The 27676-nt window shown below is 31.0% G+C and overlaps 2 protein-coding genes across 7 annotated transcripts in view; one reads left to right on the top strand and one right to left on the bottom strand.

The window, feature by feature from the left end:
* LOC117106818 (sorting nexin-13-like) overlaps positions 1-23346 on the top strand; it is a 41926-nt gene extending 18580 nt beyond the window's left edge. For 2 of the 6 annotated variants that reach the window (XM_033248281.1, XM_033248286.1), the window contains 19 exons: positions 479-626; positions 750-865; positions 1770-1787; positions 3001-3094; positions 5507-5700; positions 6711-6818; positions 7845-8009; positions 8475-8589; positions 8884-9140; positions 10320-10430; positions 11531-11572; positions 13242-13373; positions 14495-14518; positions 16521-16568; positions 19408-19467; positions 19685-19830; positions 20879-20947; positions 21826-21938; positions 22530-23346. In XM_033248281.1, the coding sequence (XP_033104172.1) occupies positions 479-626; positions 750-865; positions 1770-1787; positions 3001-3094; positions 5507-5700; positions 6711-6818; positions 7845-8009; positions 8475-8589; positions 8884-9140; positions 10320-10430; positions 11531-11572; positions 13242-13373; positions 14495-14518; positions 16521-16568; positions 19408-19467; positions 19685-19830; positions 20879-20947; positions 21826-21938; positions 22530-22819 (2250 nt within the window). In that variant the 3' untranslated portion in view covers positions 22820-23346. The remainder of the gene's footprint in view (positions 1-478; positions 627-749; positions 866-1769; positions 1788-3000; positions 3095-5506; positions 5701-6710; positions 6819-7844; positions 8010-8474; positions 8590-8883; positions 9141-10319; positions 10431-11530; positions 11573-13241; positions 13374-14494; positions 14519-16520; positions 16569-19407; positions 19468-19684; positions 19831-20878; positions 20948-21825; positions 21939-22529) is intronic. The other 4 variants (XM_033248282.1, XM_033248283.1, XM_033248284.1 and 1 more) reach the window with 4 other exon arrangements.
* A 3326-nt stretch (positions 23347-26672) lies between these two features.
* LOC117106819 (NADH dehydrogenase [ubiquinone] 1 alpha subcomplex subunit 10, mitochondrial-like) overlaps positions 26673-27676 on the bottom strand; it is an 8305-nt gene continuing 7301 nt past the window's right edge. The window contains exon 9 of the mRNA XM_033248287.1: positions 26673-27169. Coding sequence (XP_033104178.1) covers positions 27089-27169 — 81 coding nt within the window. The 3' untranslated portion in view covers positions 26673-27088. The remainder of the gene's footprint in view (positions 27170-27676) is intronic.

The raw sequence follows: 27676 nt of genomic DNA, 5'->3' as shown, positions 1-27676 counted from the left end.
GCCTGTCATTTTAATTAAAAACATCAACAGTTCAACTTGATGGTAGGCTAACATTGTTGTAATGTGATATACCTTTAATTCAAAAGAACCTAAATTCATCCTGTTAAAATATAAACATCCTAGCTTCCCATTTTGTAATGTAGCATGTAATCATGATGATATCCACATTTGTCTTTGGAATAACTTTATAATCTTTCATCAAGTCAAAATTCAAATCGTTGCTCGTGGCGCAGTGGACTAGATGTTGCACTTTTCAAAAACTTTCTCCTCCCCTGAGGGTCGCTTCATGACCTTTGCAGCCGGTAAACATAAATAAACAAACTACTAAACATCAGAATATATACATTGTGTATTTGATTTAATAAGATGTGGTGTTGTAATTTTGCCTAAAAGTCAAATAAATAAATTCTTGAGAGAATTGGTCAAGCGAAGGTAGAATCACTACTGAAATATTGATTTTTTTTTTTCTCTTTTTTAGTGTAAAGACAGCACATTTACAACAGAAGCATTTCTGACAGTTATAAAGATGGCGTCTACCATTGATGAACTTCATGCTGTCAATCAAATATTGGACACAGAAATTGCAAAACAACGATCAAAAGATGCCAATAAGAAAACAGATGATGGTAAGATCATTAACATAATTAGATCATTAACCTAATTAGATCATTAACATAATTAGATATAACCATTTGTTTTTTTACTAATATTTTTCTAATAATATTTTTTGGAATTTATTTTGCCTATAGGCTCTGAATCAGATGCCAAGCAGCAGTTAAATAGTTTACAGTTTGTTAAGAAACTGTGTGTGCTAACTATTAAACGCAAGAATGACGGGGAAGACTTTGAGCAAGCCATGGAGGCGGTAAGTCTAATGATTTTGTATTAGTAGACTGTATTGATCTATATTTTTAAATTCAAATTCCTTTATCTTGTTCATCCTGGCAGTATAGTAATCACTAAATTGTAATCACAAATGTCAATATTAGAAATGCACAAAAAAAAACACATCAATTATAATATGATAGGCAATAAAATATGAGAATGTTAAGCACTGTGAGTGCCATTTCTGGCCATCTAGAGGTGCTATAATCATAAATCTTCTTATCTCAGCTCCAACCGTGGTGGGGCTGTGGTAGTATAGACCCTTCATATTTGAGGTCTCTCCCTTGATCCATCTATTTCAAATTCCTACTAGATACGCCACTGGTATCATATCATTTTTTCGTCGTTAAAAACACATACAATATATAAAATGGCAAACATGATTTTAAAAAGATAACTAAACCCCACAATTAAATTTGCGGCTGGGACCGAAAAATCTTCCCCAGTCTCAGAAAACCACAGGGCCCCGAGCCCAAGTGTTTCACACTGTAGGCAATAAAATATAAGAAATGATAATAAAATCGTCAAAATTGACATAGCAATATAAAATGCACTGAAAGGTTAAGACAGGCATCAGAATTTGAAATATGGTGGTGAGTCATAGAAATACTTCAATCTTCACACCATCAAATTTTTATGTGACAAATAACTCCATATTTGGGTGTAATATTGCATCATCATGCCCATATATGGGCACATGACACAAATCTTTCACATAGAATTTGATAATGTTGACCAAGCTTTATATATATATATATTACTAAAATATTTTAGAAATTGGAAATTTGGCATATTTCATGGGAAATATATTTAAAATGTTTACGTAGGGGTAAAAACTTGAGTGTTGCGTATCACTGCAATTTAATGATGTTTTTGTTTTAAAGGTTGAGGCACTTTTTAAGGTATGGGATTGGACTGTTCTGATTTCTATTATCTCTGCATTTATATTCACATATATCTTTCACCTGTTTTTGTTGGCATTTCGTTAGAACACATTTGCATGTTAAAACGTTACACAATTTATTTCTCAGGTTGCCCAAGGAAATCAGACTTGTCAATAAAGTATTATTATAAAATATATATTGTTTGCCCAGCATGGTACTACATGCACGTTTGTTTTCAGTTTTTCTTTTTGATTTTAATTAAGATTACTATGAAATACGGAAGCTGCATACAGTGGGCCTTCTATATCCAACATAATAACACACAGATTGTTGATTTGGTGGAGGGAGCATGAATAGCTTTGTCAGTGTGTATAGTCTACTTTACACTAGATATGTAGCCAAATGGTTTTAATATGATCAACTATTTCCAATTTCTTGCTTTGTTGGCCTGGTCTTAAAAATACTTCCATTACTCTACATTCATCAGTGTTTTGTCTTAGTTGAAATTGTGTGCCATGCAGAGGTTTAACATTAAAGAAAAAAAGATACATTGGCATGGTAAAAAAAACATAGCATACAAGTTAACCTGGGGATTGCTGAATGTATGGAAAAATATTAAAGTGGTTCCTCAGTACACTGAGCATAATCAACCTGCACAAATACAAGAGTTAAAAATTTCATTACTTGGTTAAAAATTATACAGGTATAATTTTTAAATGTCAACAATTGAAATAAAAAAATGTGACATCACACTGCATGAATATAAGAACAAAGTGCAGCACTAAAACAATGTAGTACTAAGTGCAGTACTAAAACTTTGATTATTTATAATTAGCACTCTAATATTTGAGGGAAAAAATAGTGAAATGAGAATACTTTAATAATAATAATTTGTTTAACAGAATCATTGTTTCTAGACCAAAGGCACTAACACATTATCTAACATGTAAAGTGTTGACCCTTATTGGAAAGCTAGGCACACACAGCGTGGTATGATTCATACAACCACCGTCTGATAAATTTAACTTGGCTCCCTGTGAGCACTAGGTGATGCAACACCATCTGCTGATTGTCGGTGGCAGTCTCAATGGATCATCATTAAAAAGAATCATTAGTGCCTATGTGGCATTGCATTCTCTATAGAATGACGTTGGCCAAAAACCAAGCAAGTGATTGCCCAGCTTAAGCCTACTGCTTCTATTTGTATTTATGTGATTGTTTTTTTCTTTAGGAAGTGAATGGTGTTGAGAATGACTACTCAAACTTGTATTCTTTACCGTTTAACGTCGTCCTTAATAACAACATAGCGTTATCCCATTTTATAGGTAAGTCTACTTTAGCATTTCCTGTTAAATATCATGTTAACTTACGTCAGAGCCGCTGCATCACTTGGCTGATTAACAGAATGGTAACGATGGGAAAGTTACGATCCACATAAAGTATTGTGAGATTAATTGGAATGGTTAATGAGAGGTAATCAAGTGAAAGGTGATGCCAGATTGAACTTAAAGTTAAAAGCTTTAAAGTTGCTAGCAGCCGCAAATGCTTGCAGGGCTGTGTCAAGTTATTTACTGTCAATAACTTTTCATAAAAAAATCATTTTATTAGGTTGTAATAATGTTTTAAAATATCCCACTAGGAAGAATATGGAATTTTTAAATAATAATAACTGGTATCATTAAGAGTTTGGATAGTGTGATAGGCTTGTGTGATGTAATCAATGGCGCCACTGCAAGTATTCTTGTAGACAACATAAGCCTTTTGTGTTATAAATTCAATGTGCTTGTCAATTATTTATTGCAACACACTTTGTTACAGTGTTCGAAAAGATCTATCAAAAATGTTTTTGTTTTTTTTTCTTTTTTTTAATTTACTGGGTGTCTTTTTTACTATTTTGTTGTAATTCTTTAGTAAGTTTGTCCGCAGAAAAAAAGTCTTATGTACTAGTATTTTTGTAGGTTAATGTATTATTAGAGATAACATTGGTGTACAGTAGATGTATTGACAAATGATGACAAATGATATGATCCGTATGTGCTATACATTCCATTTGATAACTTAAAACACATTATTTGGTTCAAATAAACCAGAGTTGTTTTTAGATATTTAATTATCACATGCTTAGTTATCGTACATCATAAATCACATTTTATTGCTATTTTAATTCCCTCCATAGTATGTATATTCCTTTAAGTAACTTATGTAATGGAACCCTTGAACGTGAGGATTATGGAAGATGTAGGTAATATGCTGCCGTAACACTTTGCTATTAATAGGTTTTATAGCTGTCTACATTTCAAGTTGCTATTTTACATTTCCTTAAGATGAATAATTTACCAAAAACACTTCTTTGGAAACACCTGTTTGGCATGCCTTGTAGTCTGTGTCAAACATGTCAAGTAAAACCATTTTCTTAATGAAATTGGTAAATGGATGAAAACAACTTGAACTTAAAAGGGGATTCAGGTAGACATTATATATTATGAATGATTGCCAAAAGGTAAACCTGAAAGAAAAAAAACAGATAAACTAAAAGAATTTTAATTACCTTGATATGATCCGTGAAATGTTAAAAATCTTGGAAACAGTAACGATCATACATACTGTTCAACAATTATACGTAGTTTTCAGCAATCATATATACTGTAGTGTTCAAAAGTAGATTAACTGCCAATTTAAGGGTCTACGTAAAAGAATATACTGTAGGAACTTTTTAATATTTATGTCTGTTAAGCGGTGAAGATATTTCCCATTCTTATTATTAATTGAAACTAATAATTTATTTTAATATACGAAGTTGCAGATCAAAGACTTAACATTATTTTAAGTTTTTTTATCTCCCCACTGATGGTATTTGTTAATTAAAAATGTAATTAAAAATTGGCACATTCAAAGTATTTGATTATAATTACATTTATATAAACCATTTAAATTCAACTCTTATTGTCTGTTCAAACAATCACTGGCTTTACGTCATTATGCTTTTTGCCATTGTAAACATGAATTATTCTCACTGCTGTTTACAAAATGTAAACTGTTATAATAGCTTATGGTATGCTTCTCACCTTCTGTTGTTATGTCTTTCCCCAAACAATATCAGCAGCAATTCTCTTTAACTTTCAAATTGCTATAAGATATGGCTTCTTATTGCTAATCATATTGTGATTGTTAATGTTTTTGGTCTAATTTCACAATATAGTACTGTACCAAATTTATAATTTGTATTGTTATATTTTATGTACTGAAAGCTACAGTTTTAGGAATAATTTTTTTTTTTTTTTTTTTTTTTAGGAATAATTTCTTTTTTTTTTTTTTTTTTTTTGCAACATAATTTATAGTAATTTTCTTCCTCTATTTGTTGTTATTGTTGGTTCCCGTTCACAATGTATTCTATGCAGTAGGACAAGGAAGTACTCCAATCTACAGTTTTGTGCATGCGAGTGTGTGTGTGGGTGTGTCTGTTTTTTACTCAGTTCTTAAACTGGTTATCGTCATCAAATCTGAAAAGATATATTAATTGAAATTTTAGTAATGTAGAGTTAGATAATTAGGAGGCTATTGTTGTTGGTATTGTTAATAATATTGTTTTGTTGTTATTTTTATTATTATTTATCATTTTTTGAAAATAACATTTATCTTTGTTATTTATAAAAGAAATTGATAAGCATCAAGCAAAGTATATTTTTATATTTAATAAAAGTAAAGGGTATTTTATCAATTTATGTATTTATTTGTAGAATTCTTGGGAACAATTGATGCCCAGTCCTACCTGCATTTTTACCTGACTGTTGAAAGCTACCGAGTGACAGCTGAACAAAAGATCTCTGCCATCCACTTACAGCGAAAGCATCCATCCAAAGCATCATCACCTGAGCTAGAAACGTTACGCAAAGAGGCTTGGAGTGTATTTGAACAGTATCTGACAGAAGATGTGAGTGGCATCAGAATAATGATGTGGAGTGTATTTGAACAGTATCTGACAGAAGATGTGAGTGGCATCAGAATAATGATGATGCTTGGAGTGTATTTGAACAGTATCTGACAGAAGATGTGAGTGGCATCAGAATAATGATGATGCTTGGATTGTATTTGAACAGTATCTGACAGAAGATGTGAGTGGCATCAGAATAATGATGATGCTTGTGATTGTGGCGATAGTAGTATGATAGTGTAATAAAGTGGATTGTAGCGATGGTATGATAGTGTGATAAAGGTGATTGTAGCGATGGTATGATAGTGTGTTAAAGGTGATTGTGATTGTACCGCTGGTGGTATAGTGTGATGAATGTGATTGTGATTATGGCAATGGTATTATAGTGTGATGAAGCTGATGGTATGATAGTGTGATAAAGGTGGCGATGGTATGATAGTGTAATGAAGGTGATTGTAATTATGGCGATGGTATGATAGTGTAATGAAGGTGATTGTGATTATGGCGATGGTATGATAGTGTAATAAAGGTGATTGTGATTATGGTGATAGTGTGGTAGTGTGATGAAGGTGATTGTGATTATGGCGATGGAATGATAGTGTGATTATGGCGATGGTATGATAGTGTGATAAAAGTGATTGTAATTATGGCGATGGTATGATAGTATGTTAAAGGGGATTGTAATTATGGCGATGGTATAGTAGTGTGATAAAGGTGATTGTGATTGTGGCAATGGTATGATAGTGATTGGTGTAAATGTGGTAGAATGATTATGGTGGTGGTGGTGTTGAGAGTGGGGACAATGTGGACATAATTGGGTGTTGATGGTAAATGGTAGTAAATAGTAGTAATGGAGGGTCCATTTTCAATTTGTTGATCATAATAAGTGGTTGTTCATAATAGTGGTAGTGGTGTTTGGTTTTAATGACTTACCTCCTTTAATTCATGAAAAATTCTTGTAGTTTTCTTTTTGTTTGTTTCTAAATTGGGTTTTAATTTTCTATTATCAGTCGCCCCATCTCATAAATTTAGGAGATGATACAGTGGTGAAGAGAACCCATCAAAGAATCAAACTAGGAGAACCATCGGAAACAGTGTTTGATGAAGCTCAGAAAATTGTAAGTGAAGTTTGTATGAACATCAAAAGGTTAAACGGAAGCTGTAGCCTGGTGGTTAAGATGCTTAATTTCCAACCCTATGTCCTCGGATTAGAAAGCAAACACCATAACCTACAGCTGTTATTAAATGTTATTACAATTGTGAATGACAATTATATAGGGCCAAACCAAACCACATTTTCTTTAAGGTGCTATATCCTGAAGTCCTTAAAGATGTACTGTCCCATGCAAAATAACAAAAAAGTCATAAAAATCATTTTTGAAATTAACATTTTTGAAGTAACATGAAAATTATCAACTTGAACATAGAAATTAATGTATTTTAAAAAATTTTACAGTAAAAAATGATAGAAACACTTCCTGTCATTGCAAGTGTTTTATTACTCTTATTATAATTATCCAGCTTCAAAATCAGGGTAAACTTTTTTTAACTTTAATAATTTCTATGCTCACATGAATAATTTGTATGTTACTGCAAAATCAGCAAGTTAATTTCAAAATTATTTTTTTATGATTTTTTTTTTTTTTGCATTTTCAAGGGATAATACATCTTTAATGACAGATGTTCTTCTTTAAGAGTTGAGTTTTAACTGTTTTTTTGAAAGTGTGCATTGAATCAGAATTTTTTATAATTTTTTGGTAGAAGATTCCATAGGCATAGTGCTTTGCATGTGAAAGATCTCTCAGAAAATGTATGTCTGCTTGTTCTTGGCTTGAATAGTAGATGAGCTGAGAGTGCTTTGTAAAAATGTACACATAAGATGACTAAGATAATTTTATTTTTTTTAAATTAAAGCATTAAAGATGTACAGTACTTTATGGCAAAAAAATCGGGCAAGCCTCAAAAATTTAATAAGAATGGTGAATTTCAATTCTTTTAAAATAGCTCAATAAAAAAGGATGAAATAATTTATTAACAAGAAACATAGGAAAACAATTGTTTTGTTGATTTATAGGGGTCAGTGTTTTCTCATTAAATTTTTAATTGTAATTTTAAGTTAATAACTAATTTCTTTCTCTTCTCAGGTACATAAGATCCTCCAGGAAGACCAGCATTATTTAGCTTTCAAACAGAGTTCATCCTACCGACGGTGTCTAGCAGAATTGGACCTTTTGACGCCTAAGACCAACGGCAAGCTCCCTGATGACGACAACCAGTTTGACTCCTCTCCCGATAGTAGTATAGCAGCGGTAAAAACTCCTAATTCCTAATGACGTTTTTGTTACCATTAAGTTAAAGCCTTTAAAAGCATGGACATTAATTATTAAGGGTTGGTTATAAATAGTTGGCAACAAAATTTATGTCTACATGCTGTATAAACATTAGTTGAATTATATTATTTGTTCACAGAAACACTTAAAAAATACTTGGGAAAAAATGTTTCTGATGATAAAACTTAAACAGTGATACAATTGTGAAATATAATGTCTGCTGATCAGGTGGTTATATATGAATGCTATAAATAATCACAATTTTAAGGTTTGTGATGATTGTATATTCAAGATCCCAAAAGTTTTTTGTTTCAGCTATATTTTGGTTATTCTATTTATTTTATTTTATGCATATGATATCAATCAATTTCTAAAAATGATATATTAGATTTTTCTGTAACTTGTAGATAATGATTTCATCATTTTTATCTACAAATTAAATAGTCTTCTGAAGATCTCTCGTCATTTGGGAGCACAGATTCTCTGGACAACTTTTCTATGGATTCTGATCTTTCAGCGGACGCCTCTGTAAATATTAACGCTGAAATAACTGAAGCAAGTAAGTAGACAACATTTGATTTTTCCTCTCACCTTGGTGTTGTGTACAATTTTTGACATTTGTATATTTTCATACATTTCTATGAGATGAAATATAGTGTACAGTAATTAGGCCCATTGTGAAGTTGGGTTTTTTGTTTCTTTAGTTTCCTTGTCCAACAAACCTGTGTTACATTGGCTTTTATAACAATTATTTTAAAATTTCACTCAAAAGTGTACACATGAAGTTAACTACCAACATTGATGATTTTCAGTGTGTGATTTTTAACCAGGTATTATTTGTTTTAAATTCTAGTACCTAGTAAAGACCCAGCAGCATCAGGGAAAATGTTTACACTATATGTGATTCGAGTGACACGAACCGACCACAATGACCACACAGAGATCTGGGACGTTTACCGTCGATTCAGCGACTTCCACGATCTACATATGCGCTTAACCGAAAAATATGACAACATTGATTCACTGCAATTACCGAGCAAGAGGGCGTTCATGAACATGAATAAATCATTTCTTGATAAACGCATCAAATCATTAACATCCTATGTTAAGGTATATTCCACACACAGCTTGTTTACACAATGTAAACTATAATTGAGAAGAATACTTAACAAATGTATTTTTTTTTAAGAAAAATTATGGGATAACCTGAAGTTGGTAGCGATGCTAATTTCAGACATTTTGGGTGGTAGCCTAAAAATTGTAAATGCTGTCAAATGTTTAGCTTTGCCAGGGCCAGTCACATATAATTATAACAATAGTAACATATAATATAAACATGTTAGTCTTATGTAGCATATTATTCCAATGCTTCTTTCCTCAATATTTTTTATTCAAGTAAATCCAATTATGCCAACACAAATATGATTGCTAATACGCAATATGTCATGTTGCAATTTATTTAAGGCAACTCGTCAATTAAATTTGATCCATTGCAAATGTCCCAAGATGGTGTATATAAATTGGAAATGCAGACATCAAAGATATCGCAAAAAGATCTTATTATGCAGTAGTATTAAGATAGGAATTGAGTAGTTGGGACTTAAGACATCAAACTTTCTAGCAATTGGATGTTATTCTCAGACTTACTTGCATCCAAACCTTACTAAATAATCATGACTGATATTTATATTATTTTTATTCAGAGGCTCGCTACAAGCAGTAATGTATTTTCCCTTTTTAGTGATTGTATTCCATTAAAAATGTTGCTACATGTTTAGACAGGTACAGTGGTGGCGCCAGCGGGGGCAGAGGTCGTCGGACCAAAAAATAAAAGAAAATAATTTGCCTACCCATATAATGCTATTTTGATTGCCGATCCCTAATATTGTGGTCTAAAAGCACATTTAGGACCAAATTAAGCCATAAAAACTCTCCCCATGAACCCTAACAGCAGTTTTTTTATTTAGGGCCGTTGACTGAGGCTTCGTCATCGCCTTGGTTCAGACCCCTCCATTGGACACGTCGGACCCCTCATCGGCGAATGTTTTTTTTAACAGAATAATTTGATTACCCTTTATAATAACGGTGTTTTTAATAAGGTTAATGGTAGAATTTGAAACCTTACAGCATTGAAGTAAAGTCAAAAATATAAAATATAACTTTTCTAAATAAAATTAATTCTGCCATTTCTTGCTCATCATTGGTGATTTAAAAAGATGTAAAAAAATATTAATAAATAGTAAATTAATGTGTTATTTTTTTTCTATTTTCTTTCATAATTTAATTTAGAAACTGTTATTAAATGACATGTGGCTGAAATATCCAGGCATGTTGAATATCATCTTGAATTTTCTAGAGCCCGGAGAATATTCAAGAGGCAAGAGCAAATTAGCTCGTAAGGTGAGAGCATTAGCAATTATATTAATCATAGCTAAATATAGAATCATAAGATTATGCACATAAAGCATACCACTCCACAATGTGAAGTGTGATTACAGACTCTGATTATTACTCATGTCTATAATGAGCTTGTAAACTGGGTTTATAGGTTCACAGGAAATTTGGCCAGAAATTTTTACCTAAGGCTGACGTACATCAACATTGATAAATCATGACAAAAATGAGTCATGATAAGTATTGCAAAAGCAAGTGTTATTTTTTATGTAGTACAGTAATTTCTGAGTTATCTAGGTATTCAGTTGTTACCTTACAGCATGCATGCAAGCAATACACATCCCATAAACACAGTTATAATAATAATAATAATATTAATGACTTTATTTGAAAATGGAAAACTTGATCACAAATTATTTGTGTTTTTCACAAGGCCGCTTAAAAGTAAATATAAACAAAATTTAAATTACAAAATCAAAACTTAAATAATCAAAAACAAAATAGAATAGAGTTAAGTGGATAAAGTGGGAATACCAATCGTGATAAGTATTTCAAATTTTTTTTTAAATGTAGGTAAATTTGTACAAAATTATATTACCATTCTTTATATTACCATTCTTTATATTACCATTCTTTATATTACCATTCTTTTTATTGTAGTTAACCAACAAAAGCTTTTTAAACATTCATTCTGTATTGCTAATTTGTGTGCCAAAACATAGGAATTGTTCTCTTTTTTCTATCCCCTGTTCTTTCTCGGCAATCAAAATCCTGAAATATACATAAATATTGTTGTTTAAGTTCATTCATTGTAAATTCAGTGAGGCACTGAATTACAGCAGTTTTTACAATATGTATTTTAAAAACATTTTATAAATGAATTAATGTACTATTGTTACATAGAAAATTATGACAAGAGTTGTGGCTGAAGCCCATATTAAGAATTCCATAGTCAATAAAAATCTTATATACACAGGTTTCACACCAATGAAGATTAAATTGTGGCACAATAGTAGTATTTGGTGTATAGTTTATTATTTATATACATGACATTTATATTTATTCCCTAATTATTTTAATATTCCTCATTTTATTTATCCTGTTAGAATCTACCTCCTTCTCTTACGTCTAATAGAACTAAGTATTTGGTAGGTTTTTCCGGACATTGTTTGCATGTCCCATCATTTTGATTTTGTTCACTTGATTTTTTTTTTTTTTACATTTTCATTTTTTAAGTACTTGCTTTTCCAGTAGATCATGTTTCATTGTGTGACATTTGACCATAAAGCAGTTGAACTTGAAGTTTTATGAATATTCATTAATTAAACATCTGCATTTGAGCTGACAGATGACAAAGACAGATGAAATCATGAAGTCAACAGTTTCTTTCATTCCCATCCCCCTAGCCGCAAAAATTATGGAAAGCTTACTGGTTAAATGATACATTAATGTAAATATTATTTTCAGTTCAGTAAGACTACTTAATTATTGATTAATTCATTGATTTATTGATTGTTTATTAGGCTGCAAAATAAATTATTGTTATTACAGTATTTTAATCCCTATAATTATTGAATTATGTACTAAAATTTTTTTTTTTTAATTATTTTAAAATTTGATTCAAAAGCAGAAATAACATTTTATTTGTTTAATTATTGTTTGCTTTTATCTAGCTAATATAGAATTTCTTATAATTTTTAATAATATTAGGTTTGCTTAGTATAAGATTGTATTCAATTAAGTCTTTGGACTTGTGTTAATTTTTATTTACTTTAAAATTATTGTTTGCTTTTAACTATATAGAATTTCTTATAATTTTTAATAATATTAGGTTTGCTTCTTATAAAGATTGTATTCAATTAAGTCTTTGGACTTGTGTTGATTTTTATTTACTTTTAATTTACAGTTTAGTTGTACTTTTCTATGATTTTACTTTGGAATTATTCTATTTTATGCTTTGGTTGTTTGCCTTTATATAATTAATAATATTAACTTTACTTAATTTGTTATTTGTCACTCAGCTAGATAGATAGTTTATTGCTTCCTTATCATTTACCGTTAAATTAATATTTCAGAATTTACAGATGAAATTTGTAAATTGATATAAGTACTACATATTAATACCACAAAATGAGACATTAATGTTATATATAACTTAAACCTTGGATCACATGCTAATCTTTATTGTTTTCATTAATAAGTCATTAGTCATTTGCAGATTATCCATTATGATCAAAGTAGAACCACCGACCTATAACAGTCACCAATCAGATTCTTCATAGAGTCCTCTTCATGCTCTGTTGTGTGACTGATCAGATTGGCTTATTTAATGTGTGTTTTTCAATATTTGTCCATCATTTATTTGGATAGTTAAAATAATTTACAAGTTAATTCATTATTTCTTTCATTTTTTGGTAATCTATGATGGTTGTTATATTGTAGATTTAACTTTAATCCAATTTTAAATAATATTTATTATATGAAAAATAGTAATTCATTCCCAGATAATCATTCAAGGGCCTCTGTACCCTTCACCTACTTTGTTCAATGAATCAAATACTAAGGAGTATACAGATCTGCAACAGGGAATTGCATAATTAATTAATAATTATTATTAGTACATTAGTTCATTAGTTTTGTATTTATTGTTCTTGTTTGGCAGATAATAGCCCTTAATGTCTGATGTAGCAATAAAATTTGAATTGAAAATTGAATTGAATACTTAAAATGCATATGGAAATATATTATATAAATAATCAAATAAATGTAATCTTGTAGATATATAAATGAATAACAAATGAATTTGCTTATTGGTAGATGGATCATATAGTAAACCCATTAAAAAATGTGGCACATTCGGTGAAGTCAATGCCCGGTAGTCTGGTAGATGGGGTGTCAGCAGTAGGGGACAAGATGTCCGACAGCCTCAATAAGGTCATTTTCAGTAAGGTAAGCTCAACAACTTTCTCTTCACCTTTTCTCTCCGTTCAGCTTTTACAAGTCATACATGATTTTCTTGTAAGAAATAAAAACCTCTTATGTTTTGTCAAGATATACTCTATTTGTTGAGTTAAAAACCTGAAAAGAAAAATTAAATTGAATACATGAATTGTTTACGTTGTATTTTCTAGCAAGTTTAAGTCCTGGTTTTCAATTGAAAATAAGAAAAGAAAATTTATTCACAATTTAGGGACATGATTAGTACTCTTTCCTATATTCTTTGCATAAAAACTTGGCTGTAATTGAGTTTTTTCATAATAAAAGTCCATTCATCAGTGAAAACTTGGTGCATACTCATAAATGAGCTACTCAAGTATTTCATTGAATATTTTTGGGGGTTTTTTTTGAGAATGTAGCACAGATATCTTTTTTTACAGTATTGTTGGATGTCCATTTTAAAATGTCTTTTTTGTGTGTATCTTGAAACAGAGTAATGGTAATCTTTATGCAGATTATTAGTAATCTCTTATGCAGATTATTAGTAATCTCATGGTTTAGGGATGGGATTACCACACATATTTTAAAGAAGTAACAACACTTCTGATCTTCAACTTCAACATACATATCATTTTGTCAACTTAAAAAAAAATGTTGAAGTTTATTTTGTATGTAATGGAAATAGAACATTATGATTCAACGATTTCAGTAACACTTCCAAACCTTACTTTTAGAGATTTTACAAGGAAAACAGAGGGCACAGAAGTTGCATGTATTTTGTATTTTAAAATCAACCTATCAATCAATCAGTCAAATTATAAGTACGCATAATGCAACATACCTAATAGTTATATTGGGAGCAGTTAGATACCTATATGATCATCATAATCACCATCATTATCATCATTATCATATCATATCATCATTCTTAGCATACTCATTATTATAATCATCACCATAATCTTCACCCTCATCATCATTATCATCTTCATATCAAAATTGGCATCACCAATAATATTATTGTGATAACAGGTATTATTATTTAAGATACCTGGAGATAAGATGAAATATTGGTTTCAAAATCATGTACACTTTGTTTTTATTTTTGTTGCTTTTACTCTCTTACTTCCTAGCCCCAATTGAAAAGAATCAAGAAGGTTTGTAACGAGTATTTTTGTGTTATTAACACGCGTTACTATGTGTTATTAACACGTGTGTCCAGTCGCTACACTCTGCTAATAATAATAATAATAATAATGATGCTAGGTATAGTGAATTTAGTTCTGGCAAACTTAATGAGAGTACTCAGATAATTACGCCTATGCAGATGAAAGGTAACATGGTGAAAAGGCTATGATGACTTCATATCATATCCATGCTTAAAATGATAAGGTTTTGACTTTTCATATCCATGCTTAAATTGATAAGCTAGTGATATATTAAGTTTGGTGAGGAAAACTGAAATCAATTTTAGAAATTAGATGTAATAAAGCTATTTTACAAAAACTTTGTTTTATGTAATTTTTGTTTTTTTGCCTGCTACCTTTCATCAGTTGATTTAACTACTATTTATCATTTTTTTTTATTTGCCTAATATTGCTACTAATAATATTTACTTTTAACATGAGTGATTATCATTTTGCTAACACTTAAATAAAACACATTATATAGCAAGCAATAGATTGAGTTACTGCATTTGAGAGGGTTGCTGAGAGGTCCTTGGGCTGAGAAGGACAATTTAGAGAGCGACATACCTGCTTTGATGCTCACAGCATAATTTGCCTCAAATTTTAATTGACACCACCCAATGCATTTTTTGACAATATAGTATAGTATAGTATAATTGTTTTCTGCTTGGCAACCCTTGTGGTTTGTGTTTTTAGTTGTTTTTGTTGTAGTTATGAGGACTAAGGAATACATCACTATGAAAAAATGTGTCTGCTAAAATCTACATATTCAGTGGATGATGATTATAGACATTACCAAGCTGTCATATGTACAAGTGGATCATTACCAATGAAATTAAATTTTAATTTGCACCACTTATGTATGATAATACAATTTATGCTTTTTTTGTATACAAATGCTCATAAAATTCAAATCTAATTTGGCAATTTATTGTACACACAACATCTAATTTCTTTTAAAGAATTGATTTCCTTTGATTCAATTCAAATGAATTCAATTCTTTTTTATTCAACAACAAACATTCTTTATCAATTACTCTTTATTTTAAAATACATGTAACTGGATAAATGATAGTTCCATTTCATTTCAAGATTTGACCAATCTTATCTTACATGATAGTTGAGAGTCATAATTGATATCCTGACTCCTCAAGATTTGGCCTTCCCCATCACTTGCTTGATCTTCAAAGCCCTTATATGATCACTTGAATGCCATGAATTATAGCCCTTCTCCAATGAATATTTAGCCCATCCAATCCTGCATAAGAGGTGAGATTCATAAATGAAAGCCTGCCTCCGCCAAGATAGTAGAAGTTGTGCAAGACATTGTGCAGCCTTCATGAAGTATGGATTTGCTACATTCCATCTTCAGATCATTGAAATATCTTAATTTAGTATCTGTTAAGGCTTGCTAAGGTTTCAGAAAGAAAAAATGTTCAAAGCATAGAAAAACATGATTATGAATTTCATAAAGAAAATTAAACATAAATTGGATGCTTCACAATCATTATTAATACACTAATTTTTTGCTCAAATAGTGGTTGAAGTTGTTCAGTCAGGTAATTTAAAACTATCAAATATTTCAGGCTTGTTTGGGTTGATGTTCCTTCAATGCCTTACCAATATGAAGGAAAGTAAGACAATAACACAACAGTAAAATCATGAATGATTTCTCTCAAAGTACAAATGCATTGTCTGCTAACACATAGTTGGTGACATACTGGTTCTTGGGTGACAATAAGCTAAACAAACTGTTTATTTTTATGTTAAATATTTTTTTAAGTTACTAATAAAAATTGTATTATTAATTTTTGTTTTATGTTTTTTTTTAAAAATTTGTTAACACTTGTTTTTATGTTTTTGATTCTACCACCTTTATTATATATATATTTATCCTTAAAATCTTCTTTGAAAACATTTTCTTTCATTTTGTGTTCAACCCGATCACTTTTTTTTCACTTTCACCAAAAAGCCAAGTTTAGCGAGCTTCAGGAACCTCAGTTTCAGACGCAAACAGCAGGTTGGTTGTGATTGTCTTTCGTATTGTGATTGCTATCTTAGGGAGTTCTGCCTGTGTTCTTATTCTCACAGACTCCCTAACTTGCTTCAAAAAGTGTAAATGTTTACACTTTATTTTTTAAATTGAAGAAAGTTATTGCACTAAAACTGTTAAGGTTTGAAACTGGATCTGTGAAGATAATTGAAATTTGCATGGTGTTTGCATTCATTTTATATTATTCAATATCATATTTTATTTAATTTAGTTTAACTGAAGCAGGTATACATTAACAATATTTACAAACCAAAAATAATATAAAAAGAGTAAAACTATATATTTCTATATTTCAACTACTTTATTTATCAAAATGCATGTTCAGACAAGAACATATATATGCAATGTCCAAATTGTATTCACAAATTTAATTTGTTAAAGATACATTTTTCCATTAAAGAGGTAATAACTTTGTTTTTGTGAGAAATGCATCTGAATATTCATAAGCATCTGTCTCTACTTAAAACTCACCTGTTCCAATAGAATAATGCATCTGTATTCATAAGCATCTGTCTCTACTTAAAACTCACGTGTTCCAATAGATTAATGGTCTTATAGCACTATGAGACACCAGTAAAGAGCGCTTTATAAATGCTAATTAATATTATTATACATCAACAATCTAAGACTTGTTTATTATCGTTGCTTGGTTTTCCAATTGAGACCAAACTGTACATTTATTTTAAGAGTGGAATATATCACAGATTCAGTTTCGTTTGGTTTCTACTTTGCTTAAACCAGTAATGGTTCTCTAGATTTCCTCCTCAGTCTTGCTGTTATAACCATGTCCTCAAAGATTCTAGCATTATTATTTTTCTTGCTGTATATTAGTTGTGAATCGTAACTGAATCTGCACTTGGCCAAAGTGGAATATGTATCACTAAAGGCAAATAGAAAAACATGAAGTTCTTAAGGAACTACATTATATTGTAGTTACTCTTATCTTTTCTTCTGTGGAACTATGTAAGATGTTGAAAAAGAATGTTTTCTCTATGCCTTGCAATTCATAATGTATGTAGTGTAATTGTATTGTTTTCAATTAGTAGTCAATGGGTATTCAGGTGCTCTCTTACTTAAGGACACAGTGCACAATTTTGTATCAACATTTCCCGGTTGAAATATACATGTAGATGCTTTGCTTATAGCAATTTAGCTTTTGATTTAATACTTCACCACAGACCCTATGAGTATAGGGTCTGTGATTCCAGCAATGCACTGCCTTGTTTATTTATAGCAGCTTATATCTAATATTTATATCATAACATACATCTGTAGCAGTGAGCGCATCAGTTACAACATGCCTTTGGATGCACGACACCAAGTCAAAGGGATTTATCAGTCATTTACATGACTTATGAATATTAGCTCTTAGGCCATTATAATAATGTCATTATCATATCTGTATCAGTTTGTAAACTGAGGAAAATGTCAAAATCCCAAAGAACAAATGCAAATACACTAAGTGATGCAATTATTTTTTCCCCCAATGAAACAACCTGATGAAATTGCTTCAGTATTTAATTATGTAATTGTCATACTAAGTACTGTAGTACTGTATACAGGTATCATGAATCTGAGACAGCTATCAGTATTTCACTGTGTTATATATCAGTACTGTGCTCTGTGCATTTACAATGCTTTGTATGTTGAAAATCTCTCTTTATTATTCTGCTATTGTATTATTACTGTACTATCATTATTGCCATCAATTTTATTATTACTATTATTATCACTACTATCACCATTAATTTTATTCTTGCAAGTATTTTATTACCATAATTTTCATTGCAATATTAGTTAATGGTATTTGATACAGCACCTTTTCCAGAGGATACAAAGCGCTGTGGACTAACTGTAACTCGTTTCGTAGATATAAGTTAATAAATATAATTATTATTATAATAATATGAATATTTCTTAAGTTTAATGTCAGTATTGTTTTTTGATAATTACATTCAATGTTAAAAACAGTTCATAACTACAAGTGTTAATAATTTGATAAGCTAATTTTTCAGTAATGATCCCTTACTATCATAATATCAAACTAGTTTTGTTTTATTCACTAGAGAATGCCTTAAAAACTGTCCTCTAAAATTGAGCCATTAGTTATAGTATAACATACCTACTGCCTCTGTTACTTTAGAAATGTTTCACAATGATTATATAGCATTCTTATTAAAACTGTGGGTCATGAAAGAAATTGTTTGGGTTGCCAACATTTTCAGACTTAAAAATATAGACTTTTGAACAACAGTTAGAGTATTCACTGCTTTTCTGGTCTTTAGTAGAGCAGCTTCAACAGCTGATTAGCATGCATTGTACCATGTGTCATCACAACAGATAAACTCCTATTAAAGTGTGTCTAATGTCTTTGCATGGCTCTCAACTTCTGGTTAAAATTTGGGTGCCCAGCCAAAAAAACTTTGAATAACAGGGCGATATAGCACCACGCTGGTTTCACATTAATTGAATTGTCACTGAGGTACTGTCTTATATAATCCCTTTGAGAATTCCTACATTATCTGCAAATTGATTACAGCACAATTCAAGTTGTCAAAAATTTAGGGTTCTAAGGTATTATGGTAAGTTTGACACCTGTGTAATAATGATTGTAATTATATACTGTAATAATATTATTTTATAGCTTATCACAAATGTTTTTGCAACAATAATTTTACAATTGATCAGACTCTTGAGTGTACAGGGCAAGAGGCAGGAACAGCCAAACACAGCTAATACGGTTCTGAGATGATTACAGGGTACTAATGAAGCATGTATTATTATTGTTATTATTGTTATATTACAGTTCACACCAAGAAGTCCATTGATGGAGACAGGCAAAGTATCAGAGGTACTTGACATGGATGTAAGTATACCTTTCAACTTTGGTTGCATAGTGACATGCCTACTGTACTTCTGAGCCTACTGTCAATGTGGACATGCTGAGCTCTTTGAACTTGATTGGCTATGTACAGCTTATTTTCACTGGCTGACATTTTGTGGTACAATCATTTTAAAGCTACTATGTCTCTCCATGGAGGACCTTTTATAAGTTTCCTTTTATTCTTTTATCTGAAATGCAGGAAACTGAGAATATTCCACTTCGTATTATGTTGCTGTTAATGGATGAAGTTTTTGATCTGCGTTGCCGGGACCAGTGGTTGCGCCGTCGTGTTGTGGCCTTTTTACGACAGATCATTAAGGCCACACTTGGTAACAAAATCAATGGGTTCGTAGATACATTATAATAATTCTTTATTTCATTCATTCTGATCGAAAAACGAAAATTTAGGCTGGGCTCCTGGGGACCCACGACAGCCGCAGTGCAGTAACTTAACTACAATATATAACAGACGGACACAAACATTGTCCTTAACCCGCGTAACTCTCAATATGAGGGTTATTCAAGGAGCCAAGCAATCAGACTCCCAATTAAAATCTGACCATGGCCAGGGTTTGAACCGGGGTCTTCAAGACTAGAAGCAGGAACAACACCTCACAGCCAACCTCAAAGTGAATTGTATTTCAAAGATATTTACCAAATATTTTGTAATACTTATATGTTCATTTAAAGTATGCAGCTTTTTTCTAAAGTAAATTTCTTACTAAAACACCAATATATTTTGTACTCTCTGTTGGATTGATAAATACCAATACTGGGTCTCTTGAGTGAGACCAGTACAGTACTTAATTTGTAAACTTTTAATTACTATTGACAGTGCTGATGTTTCCTTCGTGATTCAAAATCAAACTGATATTGTCGTTTGTCTCAGATTAAGGAACTACAGACATTCAAAATTCACATCAGCATCATCTTTTGCATGGCATGCAGTATCAAACAAAGTACTTCTTAGTTGTTTTTTTTTATTTATAAATTATTTATTTATTTATTTTGTTTCTTTTTTTTTTTTTTATTATTATTTTTAATATTTTGTTTATATCAGACATTAATTTAGTAGCCATATAGTCAGTATCAGTGTAACTATATAAGAACTGCACCAAATGTCAGAACCTTCAAAAAGCTTTTGTAAACTTTTTTTTTTTTAACAAGTGTAACCGGTGCATGTTCATTAAACAGTATATTTGTAAATTGTGTGTTCATTACTATCACCGGTATTTTTTTTTCTTTTCCTTTTCTCGTTTTAATATTGTCAACGGCCTTTTAAAAAAAAAACACCCATGGGTGATATAAAACTTCCGTGTGTAAATAAAATTTTTTTAATTATTATTATTATTAGTATTATTATTATAACGTTTGATATTTTTATATGTTGTAGAAAAATTGTTGAGCAAGTGGAGAATATAACATCACCAGAGCAGCTAGCTTACTATGTGAAGCACTTTAGGTAGGTGGTGGTTTTATGAGCTTTGTGCATTCATCAATCTTCTACTTAGCTTCATCATCCATTTAGCAGGGCTTTGATGTGCTTGGTGTGACATTTGTAGTCAGTGGGCTCACATAAATCTCCTTTTCTTTTATTGGAAAGTAGCTGGGACCTGTGACATTTTTTTTTTACTAATTTGGCTTGTTTTTTTTTTGGTTTTTTTTTCCTGTTTTTCTTGTATGTTTATTTGAAAACTTTTTTGTTTACAAAATCGCTTTAATTGGGTTAATTGTTCACTGCGCGTTTGATAATGTTTTTTGAATTGGCGCGTTATAAATTTCTGCATATTATTATTATTGTAAATATATTGAAATTTTAAATAGGCCTAATTTGTAGTTTTTATTATAATTTATATATTAATTTGTTATATTCAATTATTTTAAAGGGTAGCTGGCTCATCTGAGTTATAGCAGTGTGCTTTGCTTAGGCTACCCCTGTCCAGCATTTAAATTTTTGTTTTTCTCACACATGTATTTTATTGTTACTGTAATTATAAATGTTGATCGAATAAATGAATGAAATGAAATGAGGTGAATTGGCAGGAAACAATCCCCTGCTCTTTTCCAAGCGTTATTTAAAAAAGTGCATGGATTATGTACATAGAGCCACTGGCTTAACCATTTCATAAGTCAGAATACTATGGGCTATATTGAATGGAATAGAGCACACAATATGTAACTTAGAATATGGTTATTCAACCCCTCCTGCCTCCTCATCCCCCACGATTTGTCTTCTGGCATCGTGCTGTTTGTTGTCGTCACATATAGCTTTTGTTTTCCGCACCTTTAAGTCTTCTCATTGGTATAAGCAAATTTTTCTTTATTTTGTTCTGTATATAGGGATTCATTTTGGCCAAATGGAATTCTAGCAGAAGAACAGCCGGAACGGGATGAACTTACCAAGCTGCGGACAAGAGTTGCTGCCAAAACAAAGCTACTGGGAAACGTACCAGGTACTAGTTATTGAAGATAGGGATAATAATAAATCAATGTTGATTGTGATGCCATTGATTATGACAAAAATGTTGGTGGTGATAGTTGAATAATTTGATGATGATAGTATTGCTTTTCATTTGCTTGTGTCCTTGGTCAATGCACTTGATGGTCTCTCATCAAGTTTATAAATGGTTACCTGATACAAGATGTATTTATTATCATAAGCAAAACAAGAACTGAGATTCACTATCCTTGGACATGTAGCAATAATAATAAATAACATAACATAAAAATTATATAAATAATCAAGATATGATCACATGGGATTTCGAACAGTTCATAATTTAAATGTTTTCTTTGTAAAAATCCAATACCAGCTTACTTGTTACTTGTCTTGTTACTGACATACCGGCTTGAGAAAGCTTCCAGTGTGGAAGCGAAACATCGTTAACAAGATGTCAATACGCCATGAGCATCTTCAACGAATACCAGCGCATTATAAATGTCTGTTTATTATTATGAATATATTATCACACTGGCGTAATGTGTATGTTCTCTGTTACATGGTGTTTTCTTTAATTTACCACTCACATTATGTGATTTTTCAGATGAACTGAAAAACTTTATTGGAGCGGACACAACAAGACGTGGTATTTTGCGGATGTTTGAAATGTTACAAAATAAGACATTTAACAAGCGGTTTGTGTACGTTTGCCTTGAAGGTTACATAGAAACTGTTTTCCCAGAGAATAAATTCCCAGAGACTTTCCGAAAGCTGCACTCTTTATCCCAGAGAGTGCGAGACAGGCCGAAAGAAACACTGAAACGTAGCGGATCTGCACGATCGCGTGGGAACTGGCTGATGAGGTCATTCAAGCGCAAACAGGAGGTCAGGTGACGAAAGTGAATGCTGATCTTTTTTAAGAACTCGGATGTAATCGTTAAAAAAATTTCTGTACATTTCACTAGATGAAGAGAATTGTAACCATCGGAGTGGTAATCATTTTCTAACTTATAATAAAAGAAAAAATAAGTAGAAACACAAGACAATGATAAAAGCAATATTGTTTAAGTAAATTCTGCTGATGAAAACAAGTAATCTGAAACATTGGACAATACTAAATACTATATCAATGTCGATCATGTTTTATACAGAATATTAACTTAAAATCAAATTTTATTTCGACCAAATTGTGTTGTATTAAGAATTTAGAAATGATATATTTTATCAACATTTTAAAAGATGTACAACCAAGAGATACTTATACAGTATGTGGCTATTGTATTCATTGAGATCATGAGTTTTAATGGCCTTTTCAATTTCAAAACATATTTACTCAACATATGCAGGATACCAACTCTCCTTCATCTCATTGCACACCAGTCCTTTATCTTTGATTTCAAATTAAATATTTTTTTAATCTTCTAAATCGTTGCAATTTATCTTCAACATGACTCTCTTGGTGTATTATAAAATGTTCAAAAAATCTGTAAAATTATTTATATTTGTATACATAAGTGTATATATCCTACAGAGTAAACCTATATACTACCTAAGTGTTTATATTATAACTATGTTTATTGTACTGTACTATTTTGTGTATACTTTCATTTGTCTTCATTCCATTCATGTATGTTTAGTTTGCCTAATTCTTGTATGTTGGTATGTGTGCCCTTGAAGTCAGTAGTAGTACAGTAATTGTCAGGCTTCAGAGATATTCAAAGACTAAAGCATTCTTTCTCCATATTTTCAGTTGAATTTCAGTCGTTTTGTGGACAATTTCCTCCCAACTTCTTAAATTTTACTAATGAGTGTTCAATTTTGCAATTTCATGGTGCTTGAAATGACAAATGATGAATGTTATTCACCTTTAGAAAATTTCTAATAATTCATAAATTTATTTGCAAACAAGTCACCTTAAAGATAATTTCAAAGGATCTACATTAAGATTTGAAACTGTTTGTTAAAATGTGTTAATTTCAACAGTCATTTATTGCTAAAATTAGAAGTTAATATTATTGCTTGAGTATTTGGAGGTCCACATTATTTGTGTGTGGTAAACTCATAAAGTTACAACCAGGCAAGTCACTAAGCTGCATTTGTGTATTTTAACTTGCAAATGGCAGTATTGTACCATGCAGACTGTATTATGCATTTAGACCTGGGGAGCCAAATACACATCACAGGTAGCTGGTATTTAGCAGTCTAATATTCCAATAACAACTTCTTGGGTTAACCCCATTTCACACTATACCTCCACTATAAAATATACTTTTAAATGTATTTGTTTATCTATGCATTATATTGATTAAGTTGATGTTTATGCATTTATGTTAATTAGGTTGACCTCTATGAGGTTACCCATAATGTGTTGATATATGTGCAATATCATACAATTTGTACATCAATGTTTATGTTTTATTGATTCCATGTACATAAACTAATACATAAAATCAACACAAATACAATAATACTAGGCCGAAGTAAAATAATATAAATCTATATATTTATCTAAATGTCATGTTGTATGTATATTCTTATTATAATGATAGCTATTTACAGAGGCAATGTACTAGGCATTGACTCAATTCCATCTTGTTAAAAACAAAGATGTATTTAAGTTATTTTATAGTTATAACTACCAGTCATCAGAATTATAAATTGCTGAATGTTCACAGATCAGGTTTATCTTGTTTATTTTCACTATATAAGTCAATTAATTATTATTATTATTGTTTTATTAATATCTCAGCAAGGACAGATTAATTTATAAAACACAATTCAGTTTTATCGCATCAAGGACAAAATAGATTAAAAATCAATGTATGCCTAGTCAAGGAATTTTAGAACAAGTTTCAGGTTTATCCCTTTCAACTTAAGTATACACTAATGATTTCTAAGACAGGCAGATCTATATAATATTAGCATTTTGAATCAGCACATGGTGGATGATTGTCCATCATTGCCAATCATTAACATTATTGTTTTTCTTGATACATTAGCATGTAGCAGTACTTAATGCTGATTTTAGCTGACTCTTATAACTTGTTAAATTCCTTGAAATAGCATTCTGTTGAGTTTTAAATTTTCTTTTTCTTTGCCTTGTCATTTAAATTACCTGCATTTCCCTTTGGCCATTTATTCATAAGTTTCCTCATTTTTCTTTTGGTTTTTTTCTTCATTAGTTGCTTTTTAATTTATTTTTAAGATTCTTAAATCCGTTTCCTCATCTTTCACATTAACATTTTCCTTGGCTTTTTTCTTCATCATAGTTGAATTTTAATTTATTTTTAAGATTCTTGTAACCAACAACAAATGCCCTGTTGGCAAATTTCTCCAGCCACCGTAGTTCCTACCTCATAATTTTGAGATGGTACTCCATCCTTCTTCAGTGAGTCAGTAATTACTGTTTGTTCACCTCCCTTATATTGTTTTTTTTTTGTCTTGATTAGTGAGCTATGTGGATGAAAGTTAATAATTATATCATAGATCACACATAAGGATTTCATGGAAAATGTTAGTAATATTATTGTGCAGCATATTCATACAGGTCTCTGAGTGCTAGGGGAAACACCTTAACTATCCCTGTCAGACATCATTGCAGTATCTCAGTCAATGTTTCAAGAATGTTGCATATATTCTATATTCATCTTTTTTTTTAATAGAATTTTAAAATACATTAAAAATTTACAAATCTGTATCATTTTATGATCCAACTCATACTCAGTTTTAATTTCTGTTATTTGCATATATTTTATAAATAGCTATTTTCTTGTATTTATGTTTATGTTATGTTTTCTTCATATTTTCATAAAAGGAATTTCTAATGTTCAAACCAAGCAATAATATATATGTACTATGTATCACTTCAGTTACATAATACAAGTGTACTCCATGTTGTGGTTACATGAAGCGTCCCTAAGGTACATGTTAGTGGAGAATGAGTGAGAGAAGCTTGTATACCAGTTCTCAATACAGTTTATCAATCATGGACTTATATTTTTTATTGTTATGTGGTCTTCAAACTGCCTTTCCCAGTGTATAGAATACAGACAAAATATAACTTACTGTAATAAACCAACATGTTTTTGTCTGCCATTTTGTTTCTTGCATATTCAAGTATTTTTAGTATATGCATAACAGGATCCAGATAAATAACATACACGTTCACCGTTGCATTCATACAAGAAAATAATAGGAAACTGGAAATGCGTACATGTGATTGGTTAATGATAGAAACACGCTCAACTTGCTAACAGTTAGTAGTGTATCCAGATCCTTGTGACATGCTAACGGTTAGCTCGGGCTCCAGTGTGAACCTAACCCTAGAGTACAGTCCAACATGAAGTGCCTTACACAAGTGAAATGAAGGCCATGGGATTTGAACCCAAGCTTTTGATTTTAGGAGGGGTGTATTCAGTGGACTGATTAACCCTTAAGTAAGTAAAGCCTGGTTTCTTTAAAATCGCTACAATGTTTTCAGTGCAAACGTTGCACTGCGTAGCAGTTTAAGACGTGATCGGGAAGACTCCTGATTCAACCGACCAATCAGCATCACCGAAAGCTGTCGGCGATAACGTGTAGCGCTTGTATGGTAGCTTCAGCAAGTAAAATAATAAATGTTACGTTCAGTATAAGAGTTGACACTCCATTGGATTTGCTATTCTGGCTATAAGCATCACTACTCTCCTTATTTTATATGTCCTCAACATTTGAGTAACATTTTTGCTATATATGAAAAATATTCACATTTTCACAATTCCACAATTTTATAGGTTTATTGGAATCCAACTAATGAATTACAAATTATATTTAAGGAGGTGATCTATATATATGTACAAGTATGTTAACAGAAGATAACTTGAACCAGTTGTTAAGTATGGCAACAATGTTTTAAGGTCTGTCATCATCATTTGCAGTCATTACGGTGAACAGTCCAGTGTTCCAAATTTATTCTTGGGTAAATGAATCCTGCAGCGCAACTGCCTCTACTTCAAAGATGCCTGTAAATATGTGTGGGTCATTATTGTATATTCTCCATGATGGCCAAACAAAATCCTAGTTATTGTTAATGTCAACCAATCAAAATCAGCAGCAAACATGTTCACATGAGTGTGAAGCTACGTGCCTGGCTACATGACTACTAGTTAGCACACATTGCTTAAGCTATTTAAATAGTAATTTCCAGAGGTTTTTCTGATTGTATTCACTCTCATTGTAGCCTTTCTGGAATTGGTTGCCAGGTATCTAAAATAAGAAAAAAGTTTTAAAATTTATAAGCATGAAATATTTGAGCACAAGACTAGTTACACACATAGTCAATGATTGAAATATTTTCTGATTTATATTTGAGTGTTTATGCAAAGAATATAGGAATGTTTATGCAACTGTAAACAGACTATAAAATGACAAGTTTATGTAAAACCAAATTGCGCTATTATTCGGCTGCCATCATTTATACGCATATTATTGTCTTGGAACATTTCGGTGCGATAAATACAGTATTTCCAAATATAAAGAGTCGCCACTGGTCTAGGCCGATCTATTCTAGACATAGGCTAAGCTAGTTATTTAGTTTCGAATGTTGAAGACTATCTTAACAATATTTAAATGCTTGCGGTACACCATGTAGATAGTTCTGAAAAGAACTGTTGTTTTTTAGAATGCCTTGGCATTTCGATTGAGTTGTACAAATACACAAAAATTGCCCGATTAGCCCTTTGGTTGGTTTGCCATACCCAGTGGTGGCTCTAA

This window comes from Anneissia japonica, unplaced genomic scaffold, assembly GCF_011630105.1.
Source record: "Anneissia japonica isolate Jap-2015-1 unplaced genomic scaffold, ASM1163010v1 scaffold2471_len1564793_cov202, whole genome shotgun sequence".
Classification (NCBI taxonomy): domain Eukaryota; kingdom Metazoa; phylum Echinodermata; class Crinoidea; order Comatulida; family Comatulidae; genus Anneissia; species Anneissia japonica.
This window is presented reverse-complemented; position numbering and strand designations above follow the sequence as displayed.